The sequence below is a fragment of the Canis aureus genome, chromosome 12 (genome assembly GCF_053574225.1).
Source record: "Canis aureus isolate CA01 chromosome 12, VMU_Caureus_v.1.0, whole genome shotgun sequence".
NCBI classification, from domain to species: Eukaryota; Metazoa; Chordata; class Mammalia; order Carnivora; family Canidae; genus Canis; species Canis aureus.
In genome coordinates, this window is record NC_135622.1 from 41,861,293 (window position 1) to 41,886,394 (window position 25,102).

General features: G+C 48.5%; 1 protein-coding gene across 1 annotated transcript in view; it reads left to right on the plus strand.

Annotated features, from left to right (window-relative positions):
* ALK (ALK receptor tyrosine kinase) overlaps positions 1–25,102 on the plus strand; it is a 682,206-nt gene that overhangs the window by 617,923 nt on the left and 39,181 nt on the right. Inside the window, exons 12-15 of the mRNA XM_077843727.1 lie at positions 6,927–7,089; positions 17,081–17,231; positions 22,958–23,089; positions 23,808–23,952. Coding sequence (XP_077699853.1) covers positions 6,927–7,089; positions 17,081–17,231; positions 22,958–23,089; positions 23,808–23,952 — 591 coding nt within the window. The remainder of the gene's footprint in view (positions 1–6,926; positions 7,090–17,080; positions 17,232–22,957; positions 23,090–23,807; positions 23,953–25,102) is intronic.

Here is a 25,102-nt window from a genome sequence, read left to right on the forward strand (position 1 = left end):
AAGAGTGAGAGAGAATCTCAAACTGGCTCCAGACACAGGGCTTGATCTCACGACCCTGAGATCCTGAACTAAGCCAAAATCAAGAGTCAGACACTTAACTGACTGAGACACCCAGACTTCCCCTGATCTCAGTTTTTATATTGATGATGGTAAGGTAGTAGTGTTATAACTCTGATACTATTGTGTGTATTATGAAGGGTAAAGTAACTGAGTAATTATAGAATATTCTAAACCCTTTATTACCTATGTTCTTGAGAACCGAGATTCTCAGTGTCGAAAAAAGAAACGCAGATGTAAGAGAAGAGATTAAATTTAAAATCTTGTAGTCCTGAATTTGAGCTGGAAGTATTGTGAGCTCATGAGGTATTTTGTCATTTACATATGTATCTTCTTCATATGTATGTATGTTTTTACTGACACACATCTTAGCTCTGTCCTGTAAAGAAGCCTAGAAACGATCACCAGCCCAGTAGCAGTGTCTATGGCACCTAGACTGTGTACTTACAGAATGGTTTTTCACTAAAATAAATCAAAGCTTTTGAGAAAACGGCTGAGACCAGGTCTGCGAAAGAAACATTTCATACAAATAGCAAGGAAGCAAAATAACTCAGGAAGCTATCACTGAGCAAAAATGTGAACTTTAAAAGGATAGTAATTGTGATTAATTAAAACTCAAAAATATGTTTAAACTCATGGGTTAATAATGATATATAAACAACTAATTGGTCAACTTTAGAAGATAATAGAAAATGAATCCATCATCTTGAAAACTGTAAATAAGGTAGAAGAATTAAGCATCAAGCCTTTCCTGTATGAACTGTACCACTTGGTAACCAAATAGTAGATGAAAGGGAGCATCTTTTTATATATTCAAACTATTAAATAAGAGAAAAAGATATCATTTGAATATCATTATTTTGCACCTCCCAATAAATAAATGGAGCTAAGCATTATGTTTCAATAACTGCTAACATCCAAAAAAAAAGAGAAAAAAGGGCAATAATCATGGATCATATATCTAGAAGGGGATACTGCTCCATTATTTAAAGAGGTGAGACAGATGATAGAACTATTTTAACCTCACAGTTGCTACAATACGTGTATTACTTTTATCTTTCCCTAATAAGAACAACTTGTTAATTTTCATCATGTACTCAAAAAAGGATTATTTGTTTCAATTTATAGTAAAGAATGGTGTCATCTACATTTATGGATGGTGAGTGATTATATTCACTTAGATTTTGGTCATGATTTTATTTAATGATATCTACAATGGCCATCAAAATGGTTCAATATGCCACAGCTCCCATGAAGTTCAGCTCAGTCAACAGATACAGATAGAATTTAACTCCATGGATCAGAATCAAAATGGTACAAAAGATCCATCTGCACCATTGAGTGCTCTTTTGTGGTATAGCCACATAGGCCTTCAACATGAGGCAGATCCTTATTATTGTGATTAATAGTAATAGTTGAAAACTTATTTTCCTTGGTATCACACTTTATTTCTTTGCATTCAATTGAGCAGATGAGATGGCTTAGCAACAGTAATAAAACTAGTACAATCACTGTCTAGCCTACTTTTTAGCATTGTGCAGTATATTACTAATTGATCTGTTTCTTCTTGGAGGGTACTGCAATATACTTAAAACGAAACTCAGTGCTTAATGGATTTTTTTCTTGCTCGGCTGTCTATAACCAATCAGTATTTTGATGTTTGTGGGTTCTTTATACAATTTAGATGTGAATGAGTATTAAACTAGGCTTCTAGTGTGTGGTATAAGTAGAACAAGATAAAGCAGTTGTTTTTTTTTTTTTCTTTCCTAATTGACTTTTAATACAATAGTTTTTGGTCTTATTTTTGTTGGGGTTTTTTTCATTTTTTTTTTTTTTAAGAGAAAAGAACCAGGCTTCCTTCTTCCACAATCCCCAATCCAAGCTCCTCCTTGGGGTGCATTTGATCCTCCTATAGCTCTACAGAGCCTCGGGGACCAATGTAGACTCTCATCTAGAGGAATATGAGGACCCTTGTACTCTCAGACTGGCAGCTCAGCATCAAGCCTATCTCACTACTGGTCTGTGACCGTGGTCTCCTGGCCAAAAACCAAGGTCTTGCCTTATTGCTTCATGACCCTTCCCTCTGTCTTATAACTCTTCTTCCTGGCCTTGTGAACATTCCAGTTACTGAATTTTTCTTTTGACGCCTCCTGGCTCCCCATGACCTCTCTGGGGACCAGAGTCCTGATGCTGAGCACCTGCTTTCCCTGGTTTATGCCCATGATCTTCAAGCCTGCACTCTGCTAGGCTATGATACAATAGGGACACACCTCTGGGACTGAGAGTCTACCCACCAAGTATCCTGACCAGATTTTTACCTCTCCCCTCATGCTGGCCTGCTTATTCTCTGGGACTGAGCAAGATTGGTATGGTCTGTTCTGGCTTTAAGTGAGCCCACGGCTTATGGACTTGAAAAACACTTAGACTCTCAGACAAGTTCCATGAGGATTTCCTGGTGAGTCTAGCACCTTTTCAAGTTTTGAACTGGAACTCAGAAAATCAATGCTTAATTCCTGGCTCAACTGATTATTCACTCTGTGTACCACAGGTTAGTCACCTAGCTTCTCTGAACTTGAATTTCCTGATTTTTAAATTTAATACATATATAGCATCACAAGTCCTGAGTCATATAATGTACACATTCTATATTGAGAGGTTTTTGCCCTCTTCATGGAGGAGTTTACTTCTCAAGTGTCTGAGGTTCAGCACTTCCCCCATCCAACATACACACAGAATGAAGCATAGAACAAGTTGGGAAACAATGGCTTCTACCCCAGGATCAAAGCTCACCTTGACTTCTCCTGCCCCCTGGAACTGCTGTCACTAATTCTCTTGCCTCTCAGGTTCTGGACCTGCCTGCTTTGATCTATAAGGTTGTATCTAATACTTTCCCCAAAGTCACTTCTAAAAATCAACCTAGTGTTTGCCTACCCTCTCATGGCACTAACTCTTTCTGCCTTAGCTTAGAACTGATCTCATGCCTACCTTGCCTGACATACGGCTAGACTTTTCCTGCTCCCAGGGTCCCATTCCAGATCCCTCCTCTGGGGCCCTCATAAGCCCATGGCAGTTAATACCACCAGACCCAGAGCAACAGTAATTTCCATTTAAATCTGTGAACCCAGCCCTCAAGCAAGGATCTGGAAATTATTATAGTCTGCTTCAGCAAGCCTTAACCCAATGCTCAGCTGACTGTGTCAGGCACTTTAGAGGGACAGTAGAAATAAAGCAGAATAGCGATTGTCCCTGTCCCACTATACAAAGCCCACAGGAATCTACAGTTCTGATAACCTTAACTCAAAAAAATAAATCCTAGCATTAGAGTCCTAGGAAGGCCACAGGATCAGAGACATGTAGGGACAATCTGAAGAGACTAGAAGTCTTCAGGACAGGAAGCTGGGAAGGGCTTGATCACCATCAAAGGATCATTGGTTAAAGAAGGAAGAACTCCCAATTTGTAGTTCCTTCTCTAAGGCTGATTTACTCAGAAAAGTCTATTCCCTTTTCTAGAACATTCTTTCTCCTTTTAGACATTGAAGTAGATGGGGACTTAGTTCACAAATCTGGTTGATTATCCTGAGAAAGTTTTTACAAAATGCAAGTATTGTCCTCCCTCACCATTGCCCAACATAGTTTCTACTAATCAGAAGCTCCAAGGCTCTGAAATTCATACTTTTAAAGGCCCTCAGGTGGTTTGGGGACCACTGGATTCAGTGATCCCTAAGATCCCATCTTGCTGTGACATTCTATAATGTCAGATTCCAGACAGAATGAGCAAAGGGAACCAACTGTATGAAGCTTGAGCAAGACAAGCCCACACACTTGAGAAGCAGGACAGCCCTGGGAACAGGCCCATACTCCAAATAGGTAAAGCTGGTGGGAAACATAAATTGATTCCAAGCAACTCTGGGCAGATTTATGAGGGTCAGGGCCATCCAAGGAAGCAGGGAGGACCACCATGCCTGGAAGACTGCTGAAAGCAAGAGAATTCTAGCTGTATAAATCATGGGTCTGACCTGGGATGGCAAATCCTATTCCCATGGAATCCACTCAAGAAAGAATTTTCTCTCTGGAACTTCCCATCAGAAATGGCTGAAAATAAAAATAAAATTTTGTGTATAGAAACCACCTGAGACTAATATATGTCCACTGAGTTGGGAAAATATTAATCCCTTTATTGAGAAACAGCCCCAATGTCCCTCCTTCTAGGGAATGGGAACATAAATCTTGAAATTGAGTGTCTCTGCTTCAGAGACAGAAATTGAACAGGAAGTCGTGCAATTTTAAACTGTATTCATTATGCATCTCTAATGCCAGATGTTATTCTACGCACTGTGCTTAGGTCATCATTTAATAGGCTCAACTAAGTCCAAATTTGATTTGTTCAGATTAGGAAACTGAGGCTCAGAGAGGTATATGATTTACCCTAGGTATCATAGGTATCAGGAGCAAAATCCAGGATAGGAAAAATTAGCCCATCTTGATCCAAAGCCCATGGTTCTCTTCCTACCTCACCAAATGCTCTACCTCGCCAAGAAGTAGAAGTCCAGCATCTCTGGGAATGTCTCGGGACATTTAGAACAATGTTAACCCAGACCAAAGTTAGAAGTGGGTTCCACAGAGAGGAGATGCTCAGGTAGGGCACCACACCTATACCTTTAGCTCTCTTCCTCAGCACATTCTTGAGGAAAAAAAGAAAAACACACACACACACACACACACACATATTCTTTCATTTCCAGGACTGAATTAACTATGTGAATTGTCATGCTTCTGCCCAAATTGAGAAGTATACCCCCCAAACCCAGGATACTTGCTTTAAGGCATAAACTGGATCTCAGTATAGGCTTCAAAGAGCTGAATATCATGTGGAGCAAGTAGACTTTTCAACTCCCTTTCCAGGATTGTCTTTTCCCACATCCCCATTCTCATCCCCAGGTCACTGAGTTTAAAGCCATAGGTGCTGCTGATGGAGGATCCATATTCACAGATACTTCCCTGGCCACATTTCACATTGTTGAGAAAAGCACCTGCCATGGGTATAGCAGTAGTCATTGACACAACTCGTATTTTTAGAGTTTTGGACTTTACAAAGACCTTTTATGTCCCTTGCTTTCTTTAATCCTCATGCCAGTCCGGCCCTTTTTACAGACTAAGGAGCTCTGCCAAAGTCCCACAACCAATAATTGATAAGGCTGCCCCTAAATCCATATCCTTTTCCATTCACCACTTGGGCACAGCCCACTCTTAGGATTTGGGTGCTGGAGAGGATAAAAGGGCAACTGGCCAAGACAGCTCTGCTAAAATGCCCTCAGTTCAAAGAGTTAGCTCTTTGAATTAATAGGATACCCCCCCTTTAGAATACAAAAAGATCAGAAAATTAACAACCAACCATTCACACCAAACATGAATGGATTCATCACCTTCTCGCCCTTGAAACAACCTTTAGAAACCAAGTAGAAATCAACACTTTCATTTCAAAACAGTAAAGCCAGCCAAGAAAAGTGTTGAATATGCAGTGTTGAATAGCCATATGCTTTGGAATCTCAACCAGAACTTAGGTCTCCTGACCTTGGGGTCAGGGAAGTATCACAAAAAGCCACCACACTGGCCAAGTTTTCAGATTATCAAAACTATCCAGTGTAATGTCAATCTGATTGCTTGTAATCAGCAACCCAAATTAAGGTTTCATTTCCACATCATTAAATTAGTTGAAAGTCTTCAAAAATTGTTCACTTTAACATTTTAGTGAGCAAAACTATGTATACCAAATTAATTTTTCCATAATTTTCTATAGGTAAAATTTGACTTAATTACTTTAGAGGGAAATAATTTCTGCAATCTTATAATGAGATTTTTATATTTTAAGTAAAAGTAATTTATCAAGAACACATTTTTAAGAAGTTTTTATAGGTTATAAAAATGTTAGAATTCCGGCCAACATGAAATCTGATAATTCGTCAAGATCCAGCCTGGCTCGAAGATAGAAAGTTTCAAAGGAAATGGCCCAGTGGCAGTGGAAGGATAGGGTGTGCTAAATGATCCTGAGCCACCCCCAGAAGGCTACATAAAGACATTGGGTGCTCTGGGTGAAGACAGAGCACCAGGAAGTAGTGAGGGGCTTGGGAAAGGAGAGCATGCACCAGAGACAAATGTGACCTGTTTCCCCATTTTTTTGTACTTTCCCAGAGCCTCTAGCCAAGAGTGCAAGGTTTCCTGCTCCTACCACCGTGCTGGGTCCCTGGGCCAATGAGGGTGGGGGTCATGGAGCTGACGTATATGTCCAGTTTACTCTTTTGAGCTTCTCCAAGCTAAGAGGATCTTATATGTGAATGTCCAACCTTTGGGAGCAGGTTAAATGCAGTCACAGTAGCATAGATTGAGCACCTGTTGTTTGCCCAGCACTGTGCCAGACTCAGTGAGAAACGAGCAGAGGGCCCAGCCACTGACCATGCCTGTCTTACCTGATGGGGGTCTTTCTCCCTCCTGATAACTCTCCAAGTGTAGTGTTAGCCAAACCCTGGGAGGCTTTTTGTTTTTTGTCTTTTTTTCTCCTTATAGTCCTGTGGTACAGATAGTTGCATCCCTTTTGGACTCCTTTAGTAGGCTGTAAGCTTCTTAAGGCTGGATCAGTCAGCTCCATCTGTGCCTCTCCCCTCATATCTGACCCAAGGGCCTGACACATACTAGATCCTCGACAGAAGTTTCCAATTTGAATGGCTAATCAGTGTTTCTTGCCCTGGCCTGGGTGCCATCCTGAAACATGGGTCTGGGGCCATGGAGGGGATAGCTCAGAGGCAGCCCAGGGGAGCCTATGGAGGAGGGAGGGCCGGGCCAAGTGAGTGATTGCCTTTCCTCTTGTGCCACAGTTCACTGGCTGTTCACCACGTGTGGGGCCAGTGGGCCCCATGGCCCCACACAGGCCCAGTGTAACAACGCCTACCGGAATTCCAACCTGAGCGTGGTGGTGGGGAGCGAGGGCCCCCTGAAGGGCATCCAGACCTGGAAGGTGCCAGCCACCGACACCTACAGGTGCGTATGGGAGAAGGGGAGGCCAAGGGGCAGATGCACCCTTCTGGAAATGATGGGGTGTTGCCTGCGGGTGCATGCCCTCAGTGTGCCTGGGGAACACCAAGGCTCAGAGGCCATTTACACTAGCCCATAGTGGGGCATAAGGGCTGGAAATGGGGAGATTTGGGCTAATGGGATATGGCAGCAAAGAGGCGTTCTCTGTCCTCAAGGAGCTCACAGACTATTTGTGGAGATGATGTACTTGTATGAGCTGGCTTCAGAACATTCTTCAGCACTAATAATTATAATTTCAGGGAATTCTTTGAATATTACTTGATGCTGTTCACACAAATCAGTGCATGTAAAATGTTTGGGAAACAAACATACAATGTACAGGAAAGATGATGCTCTTGTCCTTGAGCCTCATTTCCTGGATCTTCACTGTTCACAGGTAAAATAGCTGTTCTCAAACTCCTGTCCCACACCCAACCCTACCTGCACGATATTCCACAGAGCAAGGCCAGGCTGGAGGGAGGCCTGACTCCAACGGGCCACTTAGCTGATAAGTGAAGCTGACACCAAGGCTCAGATGAGTGGTTCTCAATCATCAAAATGACAGGGATGGCGGGTTGATGCAGATTACTGGCCCCTCTTGCAGAGTGTCTGATTTTGCAGGTCTGGAGAGGGGTCCAAGAATAGGAATGTTAAGAAAAATTTTATGCTAAACATTTTTATCTGAATGAAGCAAATATGATGAAATACTGGCATTTCTTGGATCCAGGTTGGGAAGGGGTGTTCATGCATGCTAGTTGTATTCATGCATTCCTTCACTGAGAATATGAATTTCTAGTGGGTTCCCAGGGGATGCTGATGCAGCCCCCAGAGAATGACGGACTTAGGTGGAACCCTTGCATCTAGTCCTCACACAGCTCTGTGGGCAAGGCCGGTACTGCAGTCTTCATTACGCGCACACAAAACTGAGACTCAGGGAGTCAGGAGCCTCCCCACAGACGAGCAGTCCAGAAAACACCTTCAACCCCAGATTTCTGAGGCACAGGGAAAACGGCAGGCTTACACAGGAAGCAGCACCATCATGAAAGTGTTGGTGCAAATGCCCCCCACCCCCCGATGCTGAATGCAGTGGGAGGTGAGCTCTCTTTCCCCTTCCTCAGCCCCCAGTCCCCAGCTCCCAGCACATCATCAGCCCCCCAGAAAGGAAAGGAACTTCTCAGGTTGCCCTGGTTTCTAGGCAGTCCCACTTCTGGGACCTCAGTGCAAATGCATTTCGGGGAGAGCCCTAAGTGCTTTTTAAATGACATCCTGGGCAGGAATGCAATAACAAGGTTTGGCTGCAATCCGATTAGCTGCTCTAGGTCCCGCACATCCCCAGTAATGGTGGAAGAGACCCAGCCACCCCTGGACCTGCCACCCTGAGCAGGCCAGGTCTCCCCTTCCTGCCTGGCTGAGGTTCCCTAGGTCAGAGATAGATGGAGATGAATGTTTGCTGGGGACTCACCCTCAGTATTTCTCCCCCTGTAACAGTGAGGCAGATGTCATTGCTATGATTCTTGATATTCCCTCGTTTCCATAGGGGAAACTAGAGTTAGCAGCTTAGCAACAGATCGAAGGCCACACAAGCAGTGACAGGCTGGAATTTAGACCCAGAGTCCTCTGGCTCAAAGCCTGTGTATTATTTCCACTGAAACCCACACCTGGACTCTGAGGGGCAGGCAGGGGACAAGAGGAACAAGAGAGGGAAGGAGGGAAGTAGACATAGCAATCATGCACCACCCACCTGCTGGAAGTGTCTGGAAATGAAAGCCTGGGAGGGAACGCACCACCTGAAGGGATACTGGCCAGCCCACCTCTCCGTGCAGATCCCCTTGTATATGTGGAGAAGAAAGCAGAGAAGCCCCCCAACAAGACCCACTGTCCCATCCCCATTCAGGGCAAGTCCCAAGCCAGACTGGCTGAAAGTCCCTTACTGCCCCTCCCACAAAGATCCACAAATAGGAGGTGCCACGTAGGGGGTTACTCTTGGGCTGCACTCCCCCTGAGATAGTATGAATCAGACCCACTTCCAACTCAGGCAGGTCATTTAATCCCTGGAGACTCTGTTTCTCGATCTGTAAAAGGCAGTGGTCGGGGCTTGCTAGCATCTGCCCAGCTGGTTGCGAAGGCTGTATGCAAGGGCCTCACACAGCACCTACACACACGAGGTGTTCCCCGGCCCTCCAGCCAGGAAATCAGCCAGAGCAGTGAGAGCATCAGGCAGTGGCCAGAAAGCATCTCCAGGGACAGACTGATCCCACAGAGTGTGCTTCCTGACTTCTCTGTTTCCAAGGACCTTTTTCTGACTTCTTCAGAGGGGCCTCATGTTTCGAAAGATTTCACCTGGCAGACAAATTGTACTTATTAAATGAGGATTAATTCATTTCCCCTTTTTTTATTAACCACAGCCACATCTAAGCCTAGCCAGGTTTCTGATCTGCATGAATTGCCACATATTGCCACACTTCACTGCTAGAACCCTGACCCAAATCGGTAAACTATTTCTATTTCTCTCTGATATATTGAGACTGAGTTCACAGCCCCCAGCATTGCCTGGTGAATACTCATTAGAAACATGGACAAGGGGCCATCTTGCTGTTGAAGCAGGACGCTTCAAAGTGTCCACATTGGCAAAGGTGATATTTTGATCCACAGAGCTTTTAAAACTAGCCTGAGATAGCACCGTATCAAAAAGGGAAGAGTCAAAACTGAAAAACATTGGGTTTTTGCTGTTGTTTTTGAAACCTAAGGTTGGTTGGGTGTTTTTTGGTTTTTGTTTTGTTTGTTTGTTTGTTTGTTTTTGACCCTTTAAAGGCTGTAACGGCTATTTCTGATGTTGACCCTGGATGAGGCTCAGTGCTTGGACAGCAATGCACATTGATCATATAACTTAGTATCAAAGAAGCAGACTGCTTTATGATTTGCTTTTTAGACCACATCAAACGGTCCCCAAGTCAAAATATCCATGTTGAGAAGCCCTCTTTCTGGAAGACCTTTTCTCCTTTTCTCCATATTGACTAATTCTTGTTTAGTTAAGTGCAGTTGATCTAGTGAGAAAAACAGAGGATACATCATATTTTCTCAAGAGGTGAGAAAAAGGTAAGAAAGGGTGGGAGCATTTCTTATGACCTCACCCTGTTCCTGCAAGAGTGTGAGTGCTCAGCTAGTGCTGTCTGGCTGCTACCTGAGGCCTGGCATTATTACTGTTCCAGGTGATTTCTTTACTACTGATCAAAGAGTCGAAGGAAAGAGAGGTGACACTTCCCATATGCCTACTGTATGCCAGGGTGGGGCCATCATTGCCTGGGGCCTTCCTCAGGACTTCTCCGGTCAGATATCCTGGGTCCATCTCCCACCCTCCACTCCTTTGCCTACCACCACGAAGGAAGAAACCCAGAAAAAGGGAGAGGAAAAAGAGGCTGGGGAGCTAGAAGCAGCAGGCTTGAGGGGGCAAGGGGCTCAGGGACAACACCTAAACCCCATCTGCCCCCAGCTCCCTGCTTTCCTGCCTTGGGCTTCCCCTGGCCCTGGAGTTGCCATTTCCTTTGTCAAAACAGTGATGCTCTCCCTCCCTGCAAGTACACATGTCCCGGTGTCCAGACCCGAACCCCTCCTGCTTATCAGACCTCAGTGGACCACATGCAGCACATCGTAGGACACTGTGCCTGACGCTAAGTATGCAAAGGCTCACAAGATCCACTCTCTGCCTAGGAGGAGCCCCAACCAAGGACAGAGGTGTGTTTGGGGGGGGGATGGGTCTTAGACATAGAAACAAAGCATTTCGGGGGGATGTAGAAACAACTACAGTGGAGGTTTACATCAGGCACTGCTGATGGGGGAAGGGCCTGAGTTCTCGAATGGTTTCCCCAGGGAGATGGAGCTTGAGCTCAAGAGTCTTGAAGGTGATAGAGTTGCCGGCACACAAAGAAGAGGAGGAAGCAGCCCCTGGGGCTGGAGCCTCTCATCCCAAATGCCATTGGCTCCCCCTGGTGCCAGCTTGGGAGAGAAGCGAGCCTGGAGGCCAGAGAGCCCAGGAAGGCGGCCAGGGCAGAGTCCTAAAGAGCTAAGCCAGGGCGGGGAGCTGCACACAGGGGGGCCCAACGGGGCCTGGAAGCATTTGAGAGGTGGCCTCAGCCTGAATGCAGGACTGGGCGGAGGGGGTGGGTGTAGGTAGAGCCCTGATGACAGCCGTGCCTGGGAGCTGAAACAGGACAAGACCGACAGTTACCATCTCAAGGAGCTTGGTGGAGAAGGTCAGACAAGGATTAGGGCAATAGCCAGAGCAGCACCTGCCGAAGGGAGATTTCTGGGTCACAGCTCCAAGTGGCAATGTCTAGAGTGTGCCCGTGGCAGTGGTGGCCAAAGTGGGACACAGGAAGGGCAGGGATGCTGGGGCAGGTGGAAGTCTCAGCCTCACCACCGGGTGGAGATAGACTGCTGGGGACTTTGTGCGACTCTGAGACGCACCTCACAAGGTGCCCACTCAGTAGATTCGGCGACCACCTCTCACCTTCCCTGCCTTCTTCTCCTGTCCATCCCTCCATTTCTCCCCGCTGCCTGCCGTCCCGCCTCCCTAGGGCTCAGCATCCCTCCTAGCCCTCCATCCTCTCCACCGCCACACACACACACACACACACACACACAGATCATTTATAAAAACATTTGTCAAGCACGGCCCACAGCTCCTGATGGCAGTTCTCTCATGGTTCACTTGTTCCTCAGACATAGTGTACAAGAGGTCCCAGGTCCCAGCTGGAGCCACCAAATCCTGCCGGCTGACCTGGGCCACAGCTGTTCCTGATGGTCTCCATCACTGACACTCATTTCCTCACCTGGCTCCAGGGACCGGTGTGTGCAGCTGGATGGCACCGTCATTCCACCCAATCCACAAACAGCCGTGGAGCTCCTACTGTGTGCCGGTCACTGACCAGGCACCGCAGGACTTGCAGAGAGGATGGAAACTCCAGGGCTTCACCATCTTTGCAAAGACTGAGGGGCAGAAGATTTAAACAGTCCACAATGCCAATAAAGTTCTAGACAACTGCAGAAGAGAGTCACAGGCATGATCAGTTGCCAGAGTAATTGTGCAGAGAGCCATCACCATGAGGAGCACAGAGCAGGGAAAGTCAGAGGCAGGGAGATTGCCCAAAGATTGATGGGCTGCGGGCAGCATGGTCTTTGGGTCCAAATACTGCCACTGACGCCACGTGACCTTGAAACCGAGCTTCCCCTTCTCTCCAGTGGCCCTACCTGTAGAGGGAGGGGTTGTAGAGAGAGGTTACTGAGATCCCTTCCAGCTCTGATATTTCCAGGCACTTAGGGCTGCGCTGGTCAGGAAGGTTGGAGGAAGAAGCGAACCATGAGCCTTGCTCACTAGAGTGATCCAGAACAGTGCTGGGGCTGCAAGAAGCACGCGCCTCCACCACTGGCCCTTTACCGCCCACCCCCAACAGTGTCTCCTGATGGCTCCAATGACCCATCTAGCTAATGCAACTATGCATCTAAACAGAAATTTCCCACTGACCAAATGCTTACACCCTCCCACAATAACCCCGAGGGCTAGGATGGGCACAGCAGGTCTTACCACCCTGATTTGTAGAGGAGAAAACCCAGACTCAAAGGAGAGAAGGGACTCATCCAAGGTCCCACTGGGAAGTAGAGGCAGAGCCCAGAGTTGGGTACAGGAGAGGAATGGGGGTGCTTCACATATCTCCAAGTGGGGTTGGCTCACTCCCGTTGGTCCTCCTCCAGTGTCCCCGCAGTGGCGCTGACACTGTGCCGCACACTAGCCCCCTTGCATTTCAGAATCCAGCAGGCAGCCACTTTGATTTGCTGCTAATTCTTTATTTTAAAAAGATTCACAACTCAATTACATCAGGTAACAATGGCTCACAGTCAATAATACAAAACGCAAACCCAATAAACATCCATTCTGACCAGGGGGCATGAATTGAGATGAGGAAAAACAAAACAAAACAAAAAAAAAATTACAGCATCAGCTCGTCAAGAACAGTATCTTGTAATTTCCAGTAAATTGGAAGCACTGTAAGTCATTTTCCCCACTTGAGTGGCAGGTATATTAATTTGTTGTCGTTTGTCAACCATCAAAAATAAATAGTTTACAAGGGATGGGGGAGACGCTTCGGAGAGTCGGGCTGAGGTTATTATTCTGGCATGAGTTGGTGTAGCATGATTCGTAGGACTCAGGGGGTCCTCAGAAGTGCCAAGGCGCCTGTGCCCCTGCTGGTTCCCTACAGAGGTGGGTCCTTGGCCTCAGGCTCCTCTGGCCACACCCCACTCCAACAATCGTCCTGTTCTTAGAAATCCAGGCCTCATTCACTTACTGGCTTCCCCCTCCTAGAAGTCACCCCAGAAGAGGAGCAGACAGGCTTACCTACAGGGGTGCATCAGAACAGCAGCCGCTATATTGCTCACTGACTACCCTCCAGGGGCTGAATTAGGTCCCTTGTAGGTATTATCTCATTTAATCATCACAACGATTTTTCAAGGTAGATAGTATCATCTTCCTTTTGCGGACAAGGAAACTAATTGGAACTCAGAGAGGGTAAATAATTCACCGAAAGGTCACACAGCTAATGAGTAATGCTGGCAGGGCCAGGACCAGGAGAGATAAGCAAAGTGCCTCAGGCACAAAATTTAAGAAGTTCCTGGCTCTCAGGGTCGGGTATGGGGTCAGCGCCTGGGAGGGAGGTGCCTCACCCACTCCTGGCCTTGGGTAACAGCTTGGAATTGGATGCGGAGTCCATCTCCACTCATGCCCATGCTTTTCTCGCTGCGGCAGAGCTCACTCCAGAGGAGATCAGCATTGTAAGTAGTGACTAGAAACTTCCAAACGAGTGCAGCTCTATGGTGGGATTTCAGGCCTCAGAGGGCTGACGGGGGAGGCGCTGCTTCTCCTGCAATTAATCCTGGCCGGTGGTTTCCTGCTCCTCTGGCTTTAAGTCAGTCCCCAGTCCAGGCTGGAAATGTGGTGCCGAGGCCAACACAGGAAGGTAAAACTGTTGACAGCTGGTGGCCACGCTCCGCTAGCCACTCTGTAGAGCTGCCCCAGCCCAGACTCCCACCTTGCACTTGGCACCAGCGTGCAGTCTTTTCCAATCCATTACTTCTCCTCTCATGAGGGCAGGGGGCCTTGCCCTCATTTTTACCCTTGGTAGGGAAGCTGAGGCTCCGAGAGGTTACCAGCTCGCCCCAAGCACACAGTCAACAAAGCACCCAGTATATGACTCAGTGCTCACCTCCTGGGACTTCCTAGGACTGGACCTGGCTGGGGCTGGGGGCTGGGGTCCATATTGGGGTACGGAGGTAGCAGAAGAAAAACGAAAGAAGGGCTCAGGAGGAAAAAGGAGTCAGGGACAAACAACTTCTAAAATATAATTTGGCTAAATTTAATCATGTGCAAGAGTTCAGAATGATTCATAATGTATGCAGATTGATGCAAATGGTATGCAAATGATGCCAGAAGGGCTGAGCAGGGTACGGCTTACCTCTCAGCCGTAGCACAAATGGGCAGGACGAGGTCTCTGTCTCAGGCAGCAGTTTTCCAACCAAACCACATCTTCAGGTTGAAAGGATTTTCTCAAATCCTTTCTCAGTGCAACCTGATGAAGCCCCAGAAACAGTGAGCAGGACCAAGGCGAGGGGAGGAGTGGGGGGTACGACCACACGCTATCTCTAGAGTCTGCACAGACCATCCCTGGAACCCCACCACCCCTCACCCCTGCCCCAGGCTTCCCTCCTCTGAGCAAAATAATTCTGCTACTTTCCTGTCACCAATAAGCCTTCCTTTTCCCTCAGCCTTTTAATAGTCCTTGCCACCTTCTCCATTTCTGCATCAGGAGCAAAGATGAGCCAGCAGCGTCTCAGACCACCCTCGCCGTGCATCCAGATAAGCCTGGCAGCAGCATGTCAGAGAGAAAATGGCCTCTTTGAGGGGATGGGGGTTTGGACCAGGGTCTTCCACAGATGAGTTACTTAGTCTCTCTGAGCCTCAGTGTCCTCAGCTGTCAGGTGAATTACTAACAGCTACTATCTATGGCTATTGGGGGGATGTCATGCCTCATGCCTGCCTTGTAGGACGCTCAGGAACTAGCCCGTCCCCCGCTCTGCAGGCCTGCATCCTCTCACTTCCCTGCCCAGCACCTGCTGTAGCCACACATACCAGAGGCTTTCCTGCCTCTTCACTTCTGCTCACACCTTCCACCTCTTTCTGCGTGGGTGAGAGTCCTACCCGTTTATCTTCTCTGCCATGAGGACTAGTTCAAACCTCCACCCCCAATGTCAAGCAGTGGCATGCTGCTGCTCCGATGCCTGTCACAGTCCCGTCCCCTTCCCAAGCCCCGAACACGTGACTGCCCTGACTTTTGCAGAGATATGTCGCTGTCTTGGGGCTTGCACTCATGATCTCTTTTTGATCTTGAACCTCTCCACTACCCTGAGTTCAGAGAAGATGTGGTCCTTCTTTGACTGCAGAAGGGGCTGGGATTCCAGGAGGACACACAGCTAGCAAATGGTCCACTCTGGTCCTAGAACCTCAGAGCCTTTTTGCCTCCCTAATATAGCCACCCTTGTGGTGAGACCTCTCTTTTCATAACTATAACTGCCTCTCCAGTTTCTTTGTAAGTGCCATGAGGGGCTAAAGCCCATCTCCAATCTCCCCTTAGGCACCCAGCCTTAAGCCATGTCAGCTTTCACTGAGCTCCCATCAGAGTCTGGCCACCAAGAGGGTGACAGACATCAGACTCTCTGGCATTCCACGGAGACCTCAGTTCTTCACCTGCCACATTAGCAATCAGCCAGCCCTCCAAGCTTCTCTCTGCACAGAGGGGCTAAGCTCTGCCTTAGGAGAGCCCCCCAGGAGGCCCCTCGCACACTTGGAACATGGGACATTTCCCAGAATTACAGGTGGAGCAGGTCCACCACGTGTGCACATGTACAAAACTGCCTTGCATCTCTTCCTGAATGCTCTTCATAAAGGACCTTGGATCTGAATACATGGGGACACGAAAACCTCTCGAGTCCCTTTCCCTGGCAGATGGTCTCTGAGGAGGCATTTGTAACTGGTGTGTAGCCGTCTTCAATTGAGTTCTTCTCCTTCCATCCTTGTCTGACTCTATCTGAACAATCTAAGGGACATAAAAATAATCCTGTGCCTCCCCCACTCTTTTTTTGTTCATCGTGACTGGTTGTTTTCTGTACACACATGGCTCTAGAAAGAGTTGCTAGTGGGATGGGAATAAATAGTCTGTGCTCAGAAACACTGCTCACCTCGGCCATTCCACAGGGGACTTCCTTGTGTCTAAACCCAGAGAGGAAACTTGGAAAGTTTATCAAATCAGTTACTGCTACTTCCACCACTAATCATAATAATACATAAGTTGTAATAATATATATTATTGTTGTTTCTAATACTATGGGATAACTTATTATGTGTCCGCCTCAATTCTATGGCTACATGTCTTAACCCCTTTAATGTCATATACACACATGCTAGAATGTAGATTCTCTTATTGTCCCCATTTTACAGATGTGGAACAGGAAAGTTAAGTCATTTGTCTAAGGTCACATGAGTCCTTTGATCTTGGATAGGGAGAGAAACCATAATGGGACATCCCGGGTGTTCAGGAAATCATCACCCCCACACCCTCCACGTTAAACAGACTCTCCCTGTCTTCCCTCTCTCCTCTTCCCCCCTCTCTTTCTCTCTTGCATCCTGTCCTAGTTCTTTACCTCCCTAGCCCTGGGAATGAGGCAATTGCTTATCCCTCTATAAACAAGACTGTCCTCTCCTGACTGTGGGAAGAGAAAGCCTGCTTGCCGACCTCAGGGGCTGATGCGGGGGAGAACCCTCAGGACCACGATGGTGGTACACTGAGCCCCAGGGATAGCTGCGGGGCAGGCTGGAGGGGAGTCAGTCTTCATGTGCTCTGTTGTGTTGCAGCATCTCAGGCTACGGAGCTGCTGGTGGGAAAGGCGGGAAGAACACCATGATGCGGTCCCACGGCGTGTCTGTGCTGGGCATCTTCAACCTTGAGAAAGGCGACACATTGTACATCTTGGTTGGGCAGCAGGGGGAAGACGCCTGCCCCAGCGTAAGTGTCAGGAGTGGGGACCTCCCCTCCACACCACCCACGACCCACACAGCCCCCCCGAGGGCATCAACGCCCGGACACTCTCCTGGGAGCTCCTAGTCACAGATGGCAAGACTCACCCCCTCCTTCTGCCTGCAAATGCCCCTCTAGGCCCATTGGGGTGTATGAGAAAGAAGATGGTATGGCTGTTGGGATTTCACAGCCCCACAGGGACCAAGGCTAAGGCACGGGTTTCAAGAATGACCCTTAAAACTAAAGTACCGGATCCTACTTGAATGGGCAAATGGTTGTTCTTCTCAGCAGACTACCCGTTTTCCTAAACTTCTTTGCTAGGGCATCATCATCTTTAGCCCTGTTATTATTTTACAGATGAGAAATTTTACAGATGAGAAAATTGAGAGTACAGAAAGGAAGGGAGTTTTCCAAAGCCACTCACAAGGCAGCACGGAGTAAGGACTCTAGCTCCTGCTTGTGCTGTGCCACGCACTGGCTTGGGCCTCGGGGCCTATGCCCTTCACCCCTTCCCCCCTTAGAGCCCATCATCTGACAACCCAGACTGCCACCCTCTGCAGTCCCAGAGACAACCTGCCATTCTGGTTTCTGGCCCCATTGGGGTATCCATCTGTGAAATAGGGCACGCTCCAACAACAGGACTGAAGAAAGCCAGTAGTGGTCAAAAATGGCCAGGAGAGGGGCACCTGAGTGGCTTAGTTGGTTAAGCAGCTGCCTTCAGCTCAAGTCATGGTCCTGGGGTCCTGGAATAGAGCCCCACATTGCGGGGCCAGGGGTTGCTGCTCATCAAGGAGTCTGCTTCTCCCTCTCCCTCTCCTTGTGTGCTCTCTCTGTCTCCCAAGTAAATAAATAAAATCTTTTTAAAAGTAAAATAAAATAGCCAGGAGAATGAGCCACTGAAGACTAACAGTGCAGGCACCGGGCATCCCAGTTGTTTGCCTCTTGTCTGTGTTGGAGGAGACAGGATCCTGGCGGTGTAAGCTGTCCGAGCTGTCCTGGTAGGAACTCAGCATGGTGAGGCGAGGCCCTACCCTCACCTGAATCATAATTTCCACCTAGGATCGGGCCAGGGCGGGGAGCTGGGTTCTAGTGCCCAGGACCGAGGGCCCCTTCTCCAAGAACTTATTCATGAGTAGCCTTGGGGGACAGATGTAGGACCAAGGACTGCACAGAAAGCAGTACAATTCCACAAAATACACTTAGGACTCCTGAAAGCTGGGCACCAGTCTGAGAGCAAGGCGAAAAGGATGGCACCCATCCCCCCATCCCCACCTCACAGGGTTTAAACAAAGCAAAAGTAGTAAGCTTAGCACTTGCGCATGAGAAATGTCTGGAATCCAACTTTTATTTAGCAACTATAATCAGAACTTTCGAACCTGATATAATATATTAAGTCATTAAGTTACAGGCTGCTGTAATTTCCACAGGAATGTATTGAGTGCTAATGTAATTCTTTCATCTAAGCAGAACGATTGCATTGACTTCTGCAAGGGACTTTTACTTGATTGGATTGTAATCAGTTATGTCTTTTCACAGGACCAAGTCCTTTTTTTTTAATTCAATTGTAATCTACTTGTTCCTCAGGGCTGCTCCACTTTATCATCTTGTTAATCAACCTACTTGCTCTCAAACTTCATGAATGCACAGGGAGAGTTCTGAAGCCCATTCTCAGCCAGGGACAGAGGGCAGCCCCCTCTGCTGGTGGGGCCGGGCATAGCAGGGGAAGTGGGGGGCACTTGGGCATGGGTCTTCCCCGAGCTCCACACATTGACCTTCAGGAGTCACTGGGAGAAAGAGAGAAAGAAAGACCTTTTGGGGCACTACCTCAACCTCCAGTCCTCGGTAGGCAGAAGAATGATGCCTAGAGAGGATCCTCTAAAGAATGGAGTGCTCTCTAAGAATTAAACTGCAGGACTTGGCAGCTTTCCTGGTTCAACGGCACATCTGCATGGAGTCACTCTTTCTATGTGCCTGGCCACACCTGCGCCTGGGATGGGCTCCAGCTGCTGGAAACCCCTTCAGCTCCTGTAGCTTCTCCAATTCCTCTTAAGCCTCATCTGTTGGCATGACCCCCAGATCTGATGGTATGGGTTTCTTAACATCCACAATATTGACATTTTGGAATAGGTGAGTCTTTGTTGTGAGTGACTGTCATGGGTACTGCAGCCTCTCTAGCAGCACCACTGGCCTCTGTCTACCCAATGCCAATAGCATCCCAAGTATTAACAATCAAAATTGTGTCCAGACATTGCCAGATATCTCCAGGTGAGCAAAACCACTGGTCTAAATGTTAAATTTCACAACAACCATCACTCACAAGGTAAAAATTGTGAGCGGTCAGCCCACACCCAGACAGCCTCCAAGTCATTCGAATGTATTCAGCAAATATCTATCAATGCGCCAGTCACTGTTCTAGCATCTTGAAATAAATCCATGAACGAAAGAAAGATCTTTGCTCTGAAGAAGCTAATGTTCCCACTGGGGGAGGAAGGATGAACAATGACTAGTAAATATCAGTCCATCAGAATGCCCAGAAGTGCAAGTGTTCTAGTGAACAGAAGTAGGGTAACAAGAGTCAGGTGTGTAGGGCAGGTTGCAATTGTAAATAGGGTGATCTAGGGAAGCCTAGTGAACAAATGACAGCTGAGCAGAGTCCTGAAAGGAATCGAACCAGGAAAATATCTGGGGATGCTAGCCAAGCAGAAGCCAAGGCATTGAGCTGGGAGAGTTCCTGGTTTATTCTTGAACACCGGGGAGGGGGGTGGAGCAAGAGGAAGAATAGGTGAGAGATGAGGTGATCAGGCTACCATAAGGACATTTTGAAGCCATAGGACAGTTTTGGCCCTAAAAGTGGGAATAAGGTGGGAGAAGGAGCTGCTGTGATTTGCATATTATAAGACTCACTCTGGCCTCAGTACAGCGAATAGCTCACTTAGGACCAAGGAAAGAGGCAGCACAATGAATTCAGTGGTTGCTGCATTAGTCCAGGAGAGAAATGACGGTGGCTGGGACGAAGATGGCAACAGTGGCCGAATTCTGGGCATATTTGGAACGCAAAATCAAAAAAAAAAAAATCTCCTGCCCATCTAGATGAAGAACTGAGACAAAGAAAGGATCAAGGATGACTCCAAGAATTGTACCTGAGCCATTGCAACGAAGGAGCTGCCATCACCTGAACTGGGAATGCTGTGGATGGAGCAGGTGTGGGGGCAAGCTCAGGAGAGATCTGGAGGACAGCCAGGTGGAGATTTCTGGTAACCAACGGAGATGGGCCACTGGACTTGAGGAACGAGGTCTAGAGTGGAGATAGAAGTTTGGGAGACGTCAACATAAAATTGAGCTGGAATAAGATTGACTAGGGAGCAGTACTGATTAAGAGGAAGATGAAGGGCTGAGCCCCAGGGACCCCCAACATCTAGAGGTCAGGGAAAAGAAGAGCAGAGGAGGCTGAGGGGAAGGAGCCATGGAGGTCAGAGGAGATTCCAGAGGATGTGGCCTCTTGAAAGTCAGGTGAAGAAAGTCTTACCATGGACACATGATCAAGTCTGCCAAATGCTGCTGCTGGGTCCAGCAAGAGGCAGACTGAGAATCCATCCTTCTTCGCCTCTCCCACCCAATTTAGAGGAGCTGCTCAGGGGCAGCGGGGGATGGGTGCGAGCCTGGGCTCTATTTAGAGGAAAGACCATTCCCCAGCCCGACTGCTTCCTTCTTCCCACTCCTGCAATCTTCAGCCATCTGCAGATTCTGTTCACAGGAAGAGGGCATCCCCCAAGGTGGAGACCCCACTGCTGTTGGACAGAGAGGAGGAAGAGAGCAGGGTCTGAAGGGATAGACCTTCTTGGTACCACTGGTTCAGACTGGACAGCTGCTCGATTTACACAGGAGGAGGCAGGTCCAGGGAAGTGAGGTGTCTCACCCAACGTGGCTCAGCAAATCTCCAGCACACCCAGTCAAGAAGCCAGATTGGACCCTGCCCAGTGGGCAAACCGTATTTGGGTTCCCTGCCCCTGGGCTCAGCCCTCCGGACATGCCTCCAGCATCTCATGCCCACCCCAGGCAGCAGTTAGCAGGGTTTCTCCCACTGCTCCTCCCCAGCACCACCCCCCAACCTGGACAGCACTGCACACACACAAGAGAAATGTCAGCTCTCTACAATAGCAATTCAGAACCTTCCACCCACACTAAATCCACTCTAAAAAATATCAAATTATTTCCATCATTAAATCCAAAATGCCATAAAACAAATTGCATCTTGGCTATTTATCTGGAAATTTCTCTAGTACTCATTGCCGGCACCCCTGAGTGCTTTAGCATAAGGAGTGGCTCAAGATGAATTGCCATGTCCACTGGCTGGTTACACAGCAGCATTCAATGGAAATGTGATGTTTTATCGGCCTTTTTTCTAATAAGTGAAAGCAAAGCCATTTTCCTCTGAAGTCGGGTGGATGTTCGGAGCGTTCTTAGCTGTTGTGCCTGACAAGCCGACCTGCTCTTCCTGAAGGACTGCCCTCTTTATTTCAGGGATCCCCTGTATCATGGGGATTTTCTGCACACCCCCAGGGATTCCTAGATGCCTGGGCCCACACCAGGACCATGTGTGGGCCCAGAAGTGAATCTAAGTAAAACAACAGCACCTGTTTATGCAGTCCTTAACACATGAGACGCTATCCTAGACACCTCTCTGTACCATCCTGAGTAGGTACAGCCTGTGGTGTCTGTATTCCCATTCCACACTTGGAAGTCAGAGAGGGTGAGCACCTCCTCCTCAGTTGCCCAGGGGTGTCTGCAGATTCTTGGGGTCACATCCTGTTCTCTGTGATGGACACAGAAAGCTCCATTTAGGGCTGCGTCGGGGGATTTCTGGAGGCAAAGGTATGGGACCCCAGATGGGAGAGAAGAGATGTCTGAAATGGAGAAATGATTTTCCCCTAGATGGGCTGGGAATAAAGCTGAGCCTGGCCTCCCACTGCTGTGCTTTCTTCCATTGATCCTTCAAAACAGCCACTTCTCAAAAAACCTTCAGTGGCTCACCACTGCCTAGAGATTTAAGTCTGATTGTATTCAAGGCTTCTGGCCATTATCTGACCGTCCAGTTGAATTCCCCTACCCATTCACATTTACACTCCCTCCAGCCTTACCTCACCATCTAAGGCCTTTGTCATCCCCTCTTCAGAGTCCAGAGGATCCTAACAGGTCCTCCTGGACTGTCTCTCTGTCCTAAAGTGGACTTTTCTAAACCAAAGAGACTCCTTCTGCTTTTCCCCACATTCCCCTCTCATCTACTTCTCTCTGGGTTCATGCTACTCTCTTCCCCTGGAATGCTCTAACTCTCCCCCATTCTCTATTTTTTAAATCTCCCTATGCTTCAAAGCCCAACTAAACACCACCTCCTACAGGCAGTCCTCCTTGATCACCAATCAGCACAAAGTTGCTCGGTGTCCCCCAACTTCCCATGCATTTTCTATCTAAGCTATCCTATGGTCCTTCTCTAATACTCTCTAGTGACAGTTGTATATATATATATATATGTATAATCTGTGTGTGTGCTTGTGTGTGCATATATACATATATATATGTATTTATTTTTGTCTCTTCAACTCAACTGTAAGCTATTGGAGAGATGGTCAGAGCCTATCATGAAGCATAGAAGGTCTGTGTGCCGGGAAGGAGAGAAACTTGAGCTTACAAACCTGAGGTGCTTTTTGTTTCTACAGACAAACCGATTAATCCAGAAAGTCTGCATTGGAGAGAACAACGTGATAGAAGAAGAAATCCGCGTGAACAGAAGTGTGCATGAGTGGGCAGGAGGGGGCGGAGGAGGAGGTGGAGCCACCTACGTTTTTAAGGTAAGTGTGCCAGCTGTGCCAGCACGCCATGGGCAGTGACTTCCGTGAGTCATGGATCCATCATGTGGGACCCTGAGAATGGAATGCCTCAGGTGTCCTTAGCCCCATCTAAAGATGAGCAAAGTGAGGCCCAGAGGAATGTAGGGGTCCCTGCCTGTCGGAGAAAAGGCAGGTTCTTCTCTTGCTGACATACCAGCCCGTTGTCCCCACACAGGCCTTGCCGTTGCTACCTCAGAGTTCCAAAGGGTCCCACGGTGCCTCCCCTGTGCCGAGCTGGGCTTTTCTGACGGGAGCAAAAGCAGGCAAAGGCTTCTTTCTGGGTCCTCCCACTGTGACAGGGATGCTGGGAGCTTAACCTTGAAGCTGTAGAGGTCAGAGCCAGAGACCCGGAGAGTGGGGAGGTAAGAGGGAGCAGAGAGACGCCTCTAAGCACCAGCACCCAGTCCTCTGAGGCTAGTGTCAGAAGCTTCAGGTAAGATCCGTCCCACCTCCTGGTGGATGTTTCGATCTCCCGGTGCTTTTGCTCCTCTGACTGAACCCCGAGGGACACGGGAGCTGGGGTAGGAGAGGGCGGATGGTCGCAGCCTCCAGACCACAGGGATGTCCCCCGCAGCCCAGCAAATACTCAGACACTTTAAGCACCGAAGTGGCTCAGGGTCCCCAGAGTGGGGGTCCGGCTCACCTTCTCAGTCTCCCATCTCCCCATCTCCCCGGGCAGATGAAGGACGGCGTGCCAGTGCCCCTGATCATTGCAGCCGGCGGGGGCGGCAGGGCCTACGGCGCCAAGACAGACACGTTCCACCCAGAGAGACTGGAGAATAACTCCTCGGTCCTGGGGCTGAACGGCAACTCCGGAGCGGCAGGTAAGGCGCCGAGGCCGCGCTGCCCAGGACAGGCCCGGGGATGGCCTGAGCTCCCTCGGCCGCGCCCTCACACGCCTGCGTCTCGGGTGCTGGTACCTGAGAAGCCGGCAGCTCTGGATACCGGTACCCACATCAAGGGAGGAAGGCCAGGCCGCAGCCTGGGGACCTGGAGGCATCTTTGCTGACATGGGGTTCGAACTGCAGAGGTCACTGAGCAAGGGAGCCAGGCGGCCGTATTGGGACCGGCAGCCCAGCTGCCCTGGGCTTCCTCCAGTGCAGCTGGACTCGAGCAGGTGGAAGGAGTGTGGGCAGAGTCAAGGTCCTGTGGTCGGTGCCTCCAGGCGCTGGGCTACCAGCTGGCACATCTCCCCGGGGAAGCTCTTCCAGGAATCTCCCCAGCTTGGCAATCCGTGCTCGCGAGGGCGAGCCAGCCGCACAGAAGTCAGAGACCAACCCTGAAGGGGTGTGAATTCTGACTCCTCCGAAGCCAGCCACGTCTGAAGAGAAAATGCAGTTCGTTTTTGGATTTTCTTTTCTCCACAATCTGACCAAGGATCTCTGGAGGCGTTTAAGATTCAAGGTCAATCAAACAAATGCTCAAATTTCCCCTTCAAGTGAGAGACGGCTAGAAGAGGAGGAAGGGTAGACACGGGGGGTGCGGCCCTGGAGAGGGTGACCCAGTGCTCTTCCTGGCACCCCTCCCGCCGGGGCAGCAGGGAATAACCCCCGGAGCCCCTCCACATCTGCTTTTCAGAATTGCCCCGTGGGGCTTTCCAAGTGATTATTCCCATTCTACAGAAGAGTCAGCGAGCTCAGAGAGTTGGTGGATGGTTTTCTCAGAGCAGCCGCACTGTTTCATACTCATTTTTAAAAAACATCATTGCGGTTGCTTTGTTTTTCTCTTTACGTGGATTGTTTTCTTTCGCATACATTTGCTTAGAAGCTGTTAAGACGGAGTAGGGGGTCAGAAACCCCTCAGCCCGGACCCGTGCAGGGCACAGGGGAGAGAGGGCTGGGTCATCCTGATTTATTTACCATGCTCATGGCCCACTGTAGGTGCCAAATGTTGCTGAGGGGCCTTCCCTTTGCCACGAGACACCAACAGCCCTGAAAGGCCCACATGCTGCCCTCCAGCAGGCAGAAGGAAGGC